The sequence below is a fragment of the Protopterus annectens genome, chromosome 2.part1, assembly GCF_019279795.1.
Source record: "Protopterus annectens isolate FY-2018-M chromosome 2.part1, PAN1.0, whole genome shotgun sequence".
NCBI classification, from domain to species: Eukaryota; Metazoa; Chordata; order Ceratodontiformes; family Protopteridae; genus Protopterus; species Protopterus annectens.
The window spans coordinates 326664143-326677107 of record NC_056729.1 but is presented as its reverse complement, the minus strand read 5'-3'; the positions used below and the strand labels follow the sequence as shown (position 1 = coordinate 326677107).

Below are 12965 nucleotides of genomic sequence, written 5' to 3'. Positions count from 1 at the left end.
GTTTTAGTATATAGTTTATCCTGACTGTTAACACTGTTTTATAGTTTAATACTGCAGTTTAGTATAAATAAATGTTACTTTTTAATAAGTTAATAAAGTACGTTTACTTTATGGCTTTCTTCAAATATACTATGTTTGTTCAGCAAATCTGTGAGGTGACTTTATTTTTTCTCAAATCTTTCTTTTACCTTGAATTCTGGAACAGGTTTTTGTTATTCTTTCTCAGTAATTAATAACAAAGATCCTAGGTTTCTCTTGAAAGTTATGTCCTTGGGTGTCTGCACCTTATAAGACCATGGTACAACACTTTGTAGAACTCCACCCACAGTGTTACACTGTTTGTCATCATATGATTTCAGTCTGTCATTAGGATACAGTTTATTCGGTGATTTTTGGCCTTTATAAATTTAACTCTACTGCAAAAGTCTTACTTTTCTTTTCTGCTCTAGGATCACTTGGCTTGGTTAACCTTCATTTCCTGTGATTGCTCGTATTATCCAAGGGTTTGGTCGCAATGGTCACTGTGGCATATTGTTCCTCTGCTAGTGCCCTGCCATTCTTGTAAACAACACCCCCCTTTTGGTCCCCAAGTCTCAACCAGGTATTGACAGAGGCAGTGACCCCATGTGCACACCCCTTCTTGGTCTTTTACCCTTAGATGAGTGAAGAACACCCCTTCTGGGTCTCTTACCCTTAGATGAGTGAAGCATACCCTTTCTAGGTCTCTTTACTCTTAGACGAGTGAAGCACACCTCTTCTGGGTCTCTTACCCTTACATTAGTAAAGCACACCCCTTGTGGGTCTCTTCCTCTTAGATGAGTGAAGCACACACCTTCTGGGTTTCTTCCTCTTAGATGAATGATTTGATGTACATCAATCTAGCCCTCTGTCTGGCTGCATCAGTACCCAAACACAGGTCATTTGAGTCACAGTCAAAGCTTTATTCTTGTGAACCACAGAGCTGGATTTGTTAATGGGAAGTTTAGGAGTAGTCTGCATATGGATTTTTACATTAATATTGGTGAATTGAAGTGTTTCATTTAAAAGGCTATGCTGTGATCAGGATAAATACAACATAACTGCTGGAGGGACCTAGAGGCAATTTGGGTATACTGATGGTTAAAAGGAAAAGAATTTTAAAAGAAGTTAGTGAGTGAGAGTTAAGTATTGTCTTTTGCTAGTGTCTGTGAGTTATCTGAAGAGTAGTCTTTTGCTGATCCTATCAGATTTTTAAGATATTCTTCATATTGATCACTGCTGCAATAGCTTTAGCTGTATGGGTTATAACCTGCCAAGGATATAACAGCTGGCCAGCTTTCAAAGCTTCAGGGCACCTTCCACACACCCAAACTGTCAAGCAGCTTGATTTGAGCCTACTAACAGACAAGTCTGGGCGCAAATCCTTCTGACCTTTACTGCTGCCAAAGAGTGCACTTCTCTTAGTTTTTGAGGATCAATGGTCGGGTTGTGCTTTTCTTAGCTAGGCAGCTAAGTTCCCCTTGGGGGAAAAAACTTCCATTTTCTTGTTTTCTACTGATATTTTATCACTTTCCTCTTCAGAAAAGCTACTTTAAAGCTAGGTGTGTTGTATTTTAATGGATTGTGTTAAGACTGTAATGTTGTTTTAAACAGAGCACTTGCTTCTATCAGTTTAAAAGGGTTTATCTTTAAAATGTCGACTGTACTTAGTTGAATGGCCACACCACTGAAACGTTTCCATGAAACCCGAATTGTGAAAACTTCACAAATTCAACAAAACCTCAAATGTTGACATTTCTGACTGCACCACAACTACAAACAAGTGCTAACATGGGTGAAAAGGGGGGGGGGACAAGATTTTGCGGTTTGGAACATCGGCATTCGAGGTTTTAAGAAGGCGCAGTTCATGGAAGTGCGTTTAGCGTTCTGACCATCAACATGTTAAAGGTAAACCATTTAAAAGTAGTGTTATCTAACTGATAAACTATTTTCTGTGGAGAAATTATGTTTATTTTAAGACTGTTAGGCAGCAGTAGTGTTTGAAAGTGCTTTTTACTGTATTTCTAACTTTTGTGGACTGGTAGTTTTACTTTGTCAAACCATTCATCTCCCCAATTTATTTCCTGAACATAAAAATGAGGGAGAAAGGATATTCCTTGGATGTCCACAGACAACTCAAGTACTGTCTTGACAGAACAAACTTTTTCAGATGATCAGATCAATTTTTCATTTCTTTTGAAGGTAAGAAAAAGTGACAACCAGTGTCAAAACAGGCTATTTCCAAATAGTTATCTAAGGCTATTACCTTTTGCTACACTCACCTTGATAAATCTGTTCCAGGCAGGGTCAAGGCTACTCTACAAGGACCATAGCTTCTTCTGTGGCATTTTGGAAAGGGTTGGATTCTAGAAGTTTTCTAGAAGCTTGGTCCTCTGTGCATACGTTTACAAAGCACTATAAGCTGGATTCCTTCTGTAGGTGGGCCCCTGGACCTTTCTCCTTCTACCTCCCAAATATAGTTAACTATGGTAATTTACCCATATAGCTAAGGCTACTGCAGAAATGATCAATATTAAGAACATAGTACAGTTGTGTAAGTTGAACTTACCATAACAGTAAATGTTTAAATGATCACTGCTGCAGTAGCTGCTCTGTCCCTCCATCCCCCTTCTTTTTTGGTGTGTTTTTTATGCCAGTGTGTGGACATTAATTTTTTGCTATTCCTAGTCCATTTAGGGCTCAGCCTCCCTGTCTCTGCTGGCAGGAAAGCTCTGAAGGGCTTTGTGCCCAAACTTGTCTTTTAGTCAGCTCAGCTGGAGCTTGGAAGCTGGCCAGCTGTTATATCCATGGCAGGATACAACACATGTAGATAAGGTTACTGCAGTAGTGATCATTCGAACATCTACTGTTATGGTAAGTTCAACCTGCACAACCGTACTATTCTGCCAGAATAGTTTAAGGATTCTGGAATATTACAATTATTTTTTGAGGTAAGTGTATGTATCTTGTTTTCAACAGAATTCATTGTTTCAGTGTTGAAGTCTATAAGCAAGTTGTAGTAATAGGCATTTTGAAATATTTTTTGTAAATGCCAAAGCCAGTCCCTCTTTCTCATTATTTGCTTAATTTCAGTGGTGAGCTATGTTAATTTCTAAGGCAAGTTGATTTGATTTTGTATCATGCTCTTGATATTACCTGTTTCTCTGACCATGTTTCCAAGAAATGACAGGAGTTCTCATATACTCCATTCCTGCCGTTGGGGACAGCATTCCATTTCCTGTGCTCGTTACAAAACACGGGCCTCTTTAGCTTCGCAAGCACTGTACTAGTGCACTAATGGACCCTCAGATGCTTAGCTTGTCAGTAGTAACAATGTTCACTTCTTATTGACAATGAAAGACCAATTCTTGCAACTTTTCTTTGTATACACTTTCTTCTTTTCCTTTGATGTCCATAGTCCTAATAATCTGATTCTCAGACACAGTTAACAAAGCTCTCAATCTCAACTTTTTACCTCTTCATTCAATTTACATGGTTCCCCTATACCTTTTAATCATATTATCTGATATGGATCATCTTTTGTCAAAAAAATTAAAACAACTTGTTGTGGTATTTTTGCATATGGTTTCTTAGTACTGCCTTACATTCTCTTGCTCACAAGTTATGTGTGCAGCCAAACACTTGAATTAGTTTTGCGAATGGAATCTGTCTGCATTCAGAAACACTGGATTCTGGATAAATTATACAATATATTAATTCATAAATGAACTCTAAGTTGTGGTTTTCATAATATTATATCTGTAATGGCTTTTTAAAACAATAATGTATTTCTACAAAAATAGCTTCCTGATGTTTCCTGTTTATAAACACAAGTCTTTGAATATTCTATACATTAATTGTGGTATTTTGGGCAAATATATTGTTACATTGTCTGTTTTTTTCTATAATAAGGTAAAATTTGAAGGCTGTGACTATGTACATGAGAAATAAATCAGGGAGCATATGTAAACCCTGCTAAGACACTCTTCATACCAGATGACATAGTCTAAAGCCTTACTCATAACTAGTTTTGTTTTATGTTATGTGCTTGCCCCCTCCATGCTTGCCAACCATCTATTTGACTTTTGCAACTTCTGCCCATTTATTCCATTTCAGGTAAGAGCTGCTGAAGCATGTCCATCATGCAGATAGCCATTGGGGCCTTTCACTATGCAGTCCTATATCACCTACAGGCTGCATAAGTGCCCTGGTGACAGGGATGTAGTCATATATCCCCTACAGGCTGCACAAGTGCCCCAGTGACAGGGGTGCAGTCTTATATCCCCTACAGGCTGCACAAGTGCTCCGATGACAGGGATGCAGTCCTATATCCCCTACAGGCTGCACAAGTGCCCCGGTGACAGGGGTAAAGTCTTATATCCCCTACAGGCTGCACAAGTGCTCCGATGACAGGGATGCAGTCCTATATCCCCTACAGGCTGCATAAGTGCCCTGGTGACAGGGATGCAGTCCTATATCCCCTACAGGCTGCATAAGTACTCTGGTGACAGGGATGCAGTCCTATATCCCCTACAGGCTGCACAAGTGCCCCGGTGACAAGGGTGCAGTCTTATATCCCCTACAGGCTGCAAAAGTGCTCTGATGACAGGGATGCAGTCCTATATCCCCTACAGGCTGCACAAGTGTGGTCTATATTATAACTGTGAAACCTCACATACGTGAACAGAGAACTGTCGAACATATTGAGTGAACCATGAAAACACTGAATGTCCTGAACCACGAAATTCAAAATGTCAAATCGGCATAGTTGGCCAACCCCACCGCCTGCTACGTACTACCTACCCAAACAAAATAAATAATTCACATACATACACTTAACAAAATCCTACTTCTAACCCTAAACTAAAGCTTACATATATTACTATGTATGCACTTACCTTAACCCACACCCTAACCCTAAGGTCCGTAACTATTGCACAATTACGTAAGGAGCTATACCCAAACAAAATAAATAATCCACATACATACACTTAACAAAGCCCTACTTCTAACCCTAAACTAAAGCTTACATACACCGGAGAAGGGCCAACTATGACGATTTGACATTTCAAATTTCACACTTCAGGACATTCGGTGTTTTCGCGGTTCACTCAATATGTGTCGACATTTCTGTATTTGCACAACTGCGGTTTTGCGGTTGTAATAGGTAACCGCACAAGTGCTCCAATGACAGGGATGCAGTCTTATATCCCCTATAGGCTGCACAATTGCTCCTGTGACAGGGATGCAGTCCCATATCCCCTACAAGCTGCACAAGTGCTCCTGTGACAGGGATGAAATCCCATATCTCCTACAGGCTGCACAAGTGCTCCTGTGACAGGGATGCAATCTCATATCCCCTACAGGCTGCATAAGAGCTCTGGTGTTAGTGGTGCATTGGGTGCAGCATGGGGGTGCTTCAGTATTAGGAATACAATGGGTGCAGTATGGGGGTACTTCGGTGTTAGGGATACAATGAGTGCAGCATGAGGGTGCTCCAGTGTTAGGGGTGCAATGCGTGCAGCATGGGGTAGTCATTTATTTTTACAAGTGGTATTACCCTGTCAGGAAACCTTGGAACCATTTGACTGGACAGATCCCACTAGGATTGTGGTCTCCACAGGGGAAATGTTAGTAGGATATACACCTCCTAACTTGGCCATCTACCTTCATCTCCAAGTTAGCAGGGGGATCAGGCATAATTTCTCCAGTCTTCCTCCTTGACAGCAGACACCTCCAGTGTCCAGGCTGATAATCAAACCTGAAGTGAATGGATCATAGTTAGAGTTCTGCCCCATTTTGACATGGAGACACTTCATTTTATACTTAAGAGCTGCCAAATCTGTTCAAACAAGCTAGCCTATTGCAGTATTTTCTTTTTTGCATGGTTTTGAGCAATCTATACCCTTCTGAGCTATATTGTTTGCACAAAAGCAATGTCATTCATGTTCTTTAATATTTTCATGTACGGACATGCAGTGGATATGTACAAACAGCATAGAATATCCATGAACCACTGCTGCTCGTTATCTGCTGACAGACCTTAAAACAGACTACTTAGGTTATGACTCAGTAAGTCCGGTCTGCTTTGTCCTCAATAAATAAAATAGAAAACCACCAAGGCTAGTGACTCAGGACAAAACCAAGAGAAAAAACACAATTTTAGCTGCAAAAACTGTTTACTCTTCATTTTCGTCAGAAAGACTTCATCAGAAACACTATCGTTAACCAAGACACCTAATTTATACCCTCCCAATTAATTGATTAATTAACTTCCATCTTATTATTACACAACAACTGGCCCATGACCAACAATGTTAAAAAGTACAAGGTATATAAATACTAATAATTGTAAAAAATAATGCTGAACATTATTAAACGTCGTAAAATATTATCCAATGAAAAACTGAAATATTACTAATGTGATGAAGCACTAACTAATAATTCACCATTAACTCTTATTTTTAATAACTTTCAAACTTTTGTTTTAAAAAAAAAAAATTTCACATTAATAAAATCATTCAGCCCCGGGGGTCTGTCTGCTGTAAGCTCTAGCTGCCATAATGTCTCGTTTTGTTCTATTTTAACTTTATAATTTCCCCCTCTAAAATCTCTGGGTACCCTTTCAAGTATCGAGAATAAAACTTCTTATTTTCGACACATTTTAACTTGTGTCTAAATAACGCATTATTATGATCTTTCACTTTGATAGCATAAAGGTGTTCCTTGATTCGTTTCTCTAAACTTCTTGTGGTTATACCAATATAAAAATTACCACAAAAGGAAAACACACTTATATAAACTACCACTTCAGTCTTGCAAGTGAAGACTCCTGGAACTCCTATCGTCCTATTTAGGTGAGGTAAATCAATGTAGGGTCCTTCCATCACAAATCTACATACTGTGCATGTCCCACACTTATACATTCCTTTATTCTTACTGGAACATACATTCATATTAAACACCAAGGGGGAATCTTTTTGTGATAATCTCTTCAAACTATACTTCATTTTAAAAACAAATTTGAGCCTGTCTCCCAAAACTTTACTGAGTTCCATATTACCTTGCATCACATTCCAATTCCTATTTATAATCGAGGTAATACTATAACTATCCAAGGACACGCCTATACAACATGATGTCTTATAATCCACCACTTTATTGTTTACTTTGTCTTTCTTACTTTTAAACCCAAATTCTAAAATGGGTGGAAAGTCAACAAATCTTCTACCATGAATTTCATCAGCCACCTTACTTAACACATCTTTATTGTAGCCTCTTTATAGAAATAAGGGACTAATGAAGTCTATCTCATTTTTAAAAGTATAGTTGTTAGTGGTTATTCTTGAGACACGAATAAACTGCCCTTTAGACATGTTATACTTAATAAAAGCAGGATGATTACTCGTGTAGTGTAAATAATTATTTATAAACATTTCTTTCCTAAAAATGTCACTATCAAACTGATTTTTGTCAGTATTCCAAATGATTTTCACATCCAAAAAATTAACATATGACCCCTGAGTTCCTAACGAAAAATGCAAAAACTCTGACCTACTATTGAGTTCATTTAAAAAGTCCAGTATAAATTCATTATTGCCTTCGATAACAAAAAACAAATCATCTACAAACCTGATATAAAATTTGATTTTGTAGGAGGAAAAAAGAGGGAAGAGAATATGATGTTCCCACCACCCGAGTACAATATTGGCAAAAACTGGAGCAGCAGCAGACCCCATCGCTACTCCCTTGATCTGTTTGTAAATGTTATTATTAAAAACAAAAAAAATGTTCTTTAACAACAGATCTAAGAGAGTAGAACAAACACAGATTTCTTTGCGACTAAAGTTTCCTATATACACAAAGTATTCACATACATACTCAGTCCCAAGATCTTGTGGAATACTGGTGAATATAGTAAACATAACATTTTTATCTTCTCCATAAGAATAATCCTGGCTAAACAACCTGAATTTATCCATTATTTTTATATTAATATGAGCACAAGAAGTTTAAAGAAACAAATTAAGGAACACCTTTATGCTATCAAAGTGAAAGATCATAATAATACGTTATTTAGACAAAGTTAAAATGTGTCAAAAATAACACATTTTTATTCTCTATATTTGAAAGGGTACCCAGAGATTTTAGAGGGGGAAATTATAAAGTTAAAATAGAACAAAAAGAGGCATTATGGCAGTTAGAGTTTAAAGGAGATAGATCCCTGGGGCTGAATGATTTTATTAATGTGAAATGTTTTTTTAAAACAAAAGTTTGAAAGTTATTAAAAATAAAAGTTAATGGTGAATTATTAGTGTTTCATCACATTTGTAATATTTCAGTTTTTAAATGGATAATATTTTACGATGTTTAATAATGTTCATTATTTTTTACAATTATTAGTATTTGTATACCTTGTACTTTTTAACATGTTGGTGATGGGCCAATTGTTGTGTAATAATAAGATGTAAGTTTAATCAATCAATTAATTGGGAGGGTATAAATTAGATGTCTTGGTTAATGATAGTGTTTCTGATGAAGTCTTTCTGACGAAAGCAAAGATTAAACAGTTTTTGCGGCTAAAATCAAGGTTTTCTCTTGGTTTTATCCTGAGTCACTAGCCTTGGTGGTTTTCTATTTTATTTGGTGGTTCTGTTATCACCTGTTGCTGTGAGAGAGTTTTTCATCTTGTTTACTCCTCAACAAGATAGACATTGCAAATACCTAATAAGGATCAAGAGTCTTCCTTTTTCTTACCTTCTCTGAGTTGTTACACTTCTTTAAGAACTGTACCATTGCAGACAGAGGAATCCAAACATTTCAGTATACCAGCAGGTGCTTTTAAATCTTCATTCACAAATATATAAACATGTTTGATATCATTGTGATATTTGGTAAACCTGACATCCCACATGATGCTTGAAGATTAAATAATTCATCTTGTTTATGCTCAGAACATTTAATGTTATTTTTTTTATTTTTTTATTAATATGGATTACAGATTAAGAGTAATTTAAGACTAAGTACAACTTACCAGGACTGCTGGATGACATCACTTGGCCAGACGAGGCGGCACATATTACCAGTGCTATTACTGGTTTTCATGAAGGGTACCAGTTGACTGTAGATGGGATAAGGCAACATGATGGTAAAAGATAGAAACCATGTAGCAGCAATGACTTTCAAAGCATGGGATTTTGTCTGCCATACTCTGGACTTGAGTGGATTGCAAATAGCACTGTATCTCTCCAGTGAAATTGCTACTAGACTGAAGGTCGAGACACTCACAGAAATACCTGCAGATTTAAAAGAAAGATCTCTCATTAGTAACAAATGATTGTTTAATCTGTAAAAGTATACAATAACATAAGAATATCTTATTCAGATATGACAGTTTTTATATGAAATATATGAGAGTGTGTGTGTATGTGTGTGTGTGTGTATATATATATATATATATATATATATATATATATATATATAGATAGATATATAGATATATAGATATAGATATATATAGATATAAAATAAGCAAAACAAAAGAGTAAAAAGGTCATACAGACAAACCAAAAACTACAAGAAAAAAAAGGCCAAGTTTGAGTTTTTACTGTGTGATACCTTAAACCTCCTGTAATAGAGGCCCATGGGATATATGCAAATTACTCCTTAAGGACATCAGGAGTTTCAGCTATATGGCTTCTGAATTTCCATGACTCTTTACTTTTTCTTTTTAAGTCTTTGTGGACACATTCAGGGGGTTTGGCTTTTTTGGCCTGAATGTGTCCACGAAGACTTAAAAAGACAAATTAAAATGTCATAGACATTCAGAAGTCATATAACTGGAACAACTGAGGCCCTTAAGAGGTCATTTGTATATATCCCATGGGCCTCTATTACAGGAGGTATAAGGTATCACACAGTGAAAACTCTAGTTTGCTAGGTTTATCTTTTAAGATATAATAAAAAATATATTTATAACTGCAGACCTTTTTTAAATATGCTATAAACAAAACAATTGAAAAACATGTCATATTGATTAGATATTGTACTTGGTATATGTGAGCTGAATGCTGACAGAATGGTATCAGTCAATAAAAACAGTGTGTGCCTTTTCCACAAACTATTCACTCAGCTATGGCAGCCATTTATTTTAGTTTATTTTGCAGGTGGGTTGGTACCAGTGAGACCCTTACTTACAAGAGGCTGGGGATTTAATTTATATTGAGTAGTGAAAATATGGCCTTGATTCCAAGCAAACTTCTTTAGTCATCATATTAATTGTGCTGTGGGTGCCTTATGCTGTGAGTTTGTAGCCATGTGAAGGAAGAAGAACAGGAGACATTAGGAGAGGAAAAGACAAATTGGATAATGAATAATTTCTCAGCTTTTTAATTCATATTCAAACATATCAAGCTTCCAGTGGTTCAGCATTATAGCTTTGATGGGTAAGGGTCTATAAAATAATCTGGAAGCTGTTAAACAGTGGTAAAATATGAAATCAAGTTGAAAATCATAGATGTTTAGACTTGGGCAGATGGAGTTTTTTTTTCTGAATACAAGCTGACCAAGCAGTATAGAGAACAGAAGTATAGGATGGAGTTTGGAAGTAACAGCTAGAATCCAAGAGTGGTGGGGTCCAGGAAGGTAACTGGAGACAACATGTATATGATGATGGCATGGAGAAGGAAAAAAGAATGGTGAAGAGACTTTGAAAAATGAAAGTATTTGTGGAATTGGCAGTGAATAAGTTGTGATTCCAGGATCACATTACAGTAAAACCAGCTTTTGTCAACACAAGAATCATGCGAAGATAATCAAACAGAGATTAAAATTCAAAAACAAAAAATTAATTGTAAGAAATGCTGGTTAGTCACTAGAATGGTATATCAGACTAGACAAAACACACAGAATACTGAGGGGTTTAAGAGAGAACTGGATGTATTCATGAGGCAAATATATTACAAAATGTATTAGTGTGTTAGGCCACAGTGGGCCTTGTTTCATTTCTGTATGTATGTATGTGTGTACATGTGCACAAGTGTAGATACACTGGCCAGGTCAATTATGTGTGTGTGTGTGTGTGTGTGTGTGTGTGTGTGTGTGTGTGTGTGTGTGCACACACACACACACACACACACACACACACACACACACACATACACACACAGAAATAACCTGGCCAGTGTATCTACATTTGTTCACACGTATACATATATTTACATACAGAAAAGACCTGGCAATTGTCAATGAAGCAGACCGATCAAGTCATATTTTCTGGAATGGAAGAGACTGTGTTTTTTTAGTGTCTATCATGGGCGTTTTTTTCTTTACTAATTCAAGTGACATTAATTTGACCCAAGGCCCTGCTTTATTCTACAGCACATGTTCATTGCTCTTTTTTGACTGTCATTTATGGGATCCCCCACTTCTTTTATTTCTCACAGTTATATTTCTCCCAGTAACCCTTAAAAAGAACCCAGTCCCTTCCTTGGGATTTGAATTTTATTTTGTGTTTCATACTAAACATCCTTTTAAATCCATGTGTAAGTTTTTGAAGTGTATTAGTTAGAAGCTAGTACGTAAATTAGAAGGTTATCTGAGCTTCAAGATGCTATCTGAAAGTATGTGTTTCCCTAAAAATATATGTTGCTGCACACTGATGCCTTGTTCATGCCACAGGTCCTGCTGGTCTTTGCTGTTAGTATAAAATCAATCAATAACTGATTAACACTTTTTCTGCCCACATCCTCTAAACATGGGTGAGAAGATTTTACATACCATGATCTCTTGTAAGGAATTCTAGGCCAGCATTTCTAGAATAGACCTAAGAAATTGGGACAGTTTTTCCTTTTACTTGAAACAGGTTGGTAATTCTGGTTCCTAGGCAAGCTTTTGCTATTTTACTTTCCAAGTGCATTATTTTCCATTATGATTCTGAAATTAAGCCCTTTTCTAGGCAAGACTGAGCTTGTTCTGCTAAAAGTACTGCTGCCTGAGCATCTTTTTTTTCCAAAGGATTCTATGCTGTTGACTTTTGTGATTCTTTGATTTGGTGGCTTTATTATACCTTTACAAAACATTACAGGTTGGGTGCATATTTTCAAAACTAGAGGGAGGTTTACTTTCTGAAGGTCAATGCTTTCTACACTGAAAGTGGCAATTCTGCCTCTGAAACACTGAATCTCACATTGCTGAAAACCACAAAGGGCATAAAACAACAAACCCCAAACTCCCTAGCTCCCTACCTCTCTAGACCGAGAAACAAGAACTATCACAGGTCATGGGGGGGGGGGGGGGGGGGCTAATCTGGAAGTTAGACATTCTGTGTTTTCGGTGTTGCATGATTTGGTGTGTTGTAGATAGAATTGTCAGTTACTAAACTGTTGTGTGTATTATTATCTTAACAGTACACAATATCAATTTAAATGTCAAATTCTGGGAATATAGCACACTAGGCCATAGTAATCTTATTTCTGAAGAGAACACATCTCAGATATTGAGCTCTATTAGGTATACATAGGTCTCATTACTGATGTATATTCACTTGGAAGTGTTTATATAGACTTTTCTTAACTCCAAACAGAATGACCAAAATAAATAAAATAGCAGTATTAAATGCTGTAGATGTACTTAAATATGTAATGCAGATTGGTCACATATTTGAATATGGAATGCAGATTGGTCACATATGGGCAGCTGCAGTGGTGCAGCGGTTGGAGTAGTCACCTTACAGCAAGAGGTTCTCTGGTTGGATTCTCAGCTGGGGTACCTTCTGTGCAAAGTCTGCATGTCCTCCCTTCCTCTGGGTGCTCCAGTTTCCTCCCACATTCCAAAAACATGAAGTAAGTGAATTGGACACTCTAAACTGGCTGTAGGTGCAAGTGAGTGGTAGAAATGAACTATCGTGGCAGAGCTAGCTACCCAGCGGTGTAAACCTTGGCTCAAGA

At 37.0% G+C, this 12965-nt stretch overlaps 1 protein-coding gene across 1 annotated transcript in view; it reads right to left on the bottom strand.

The window, feature by feature from the left end:
* Positions 1-12965, bottom strand: part of CCKAR (cholecystokinin A receptor) — a 1479640-nt gene that overhangs the window by 496408 nt on the left and 970267 nt on the right. Inside the window, exon 3 of the mRNA XM_044062153.1 lies at positions 9053-9314. Coding sequence (XP_043918088.1) covers positions 9053-9314 — 262 coding nt within the window. The remainder of the gene's footprint in view (positions 1-9052; positions 9315-12965) is intronic.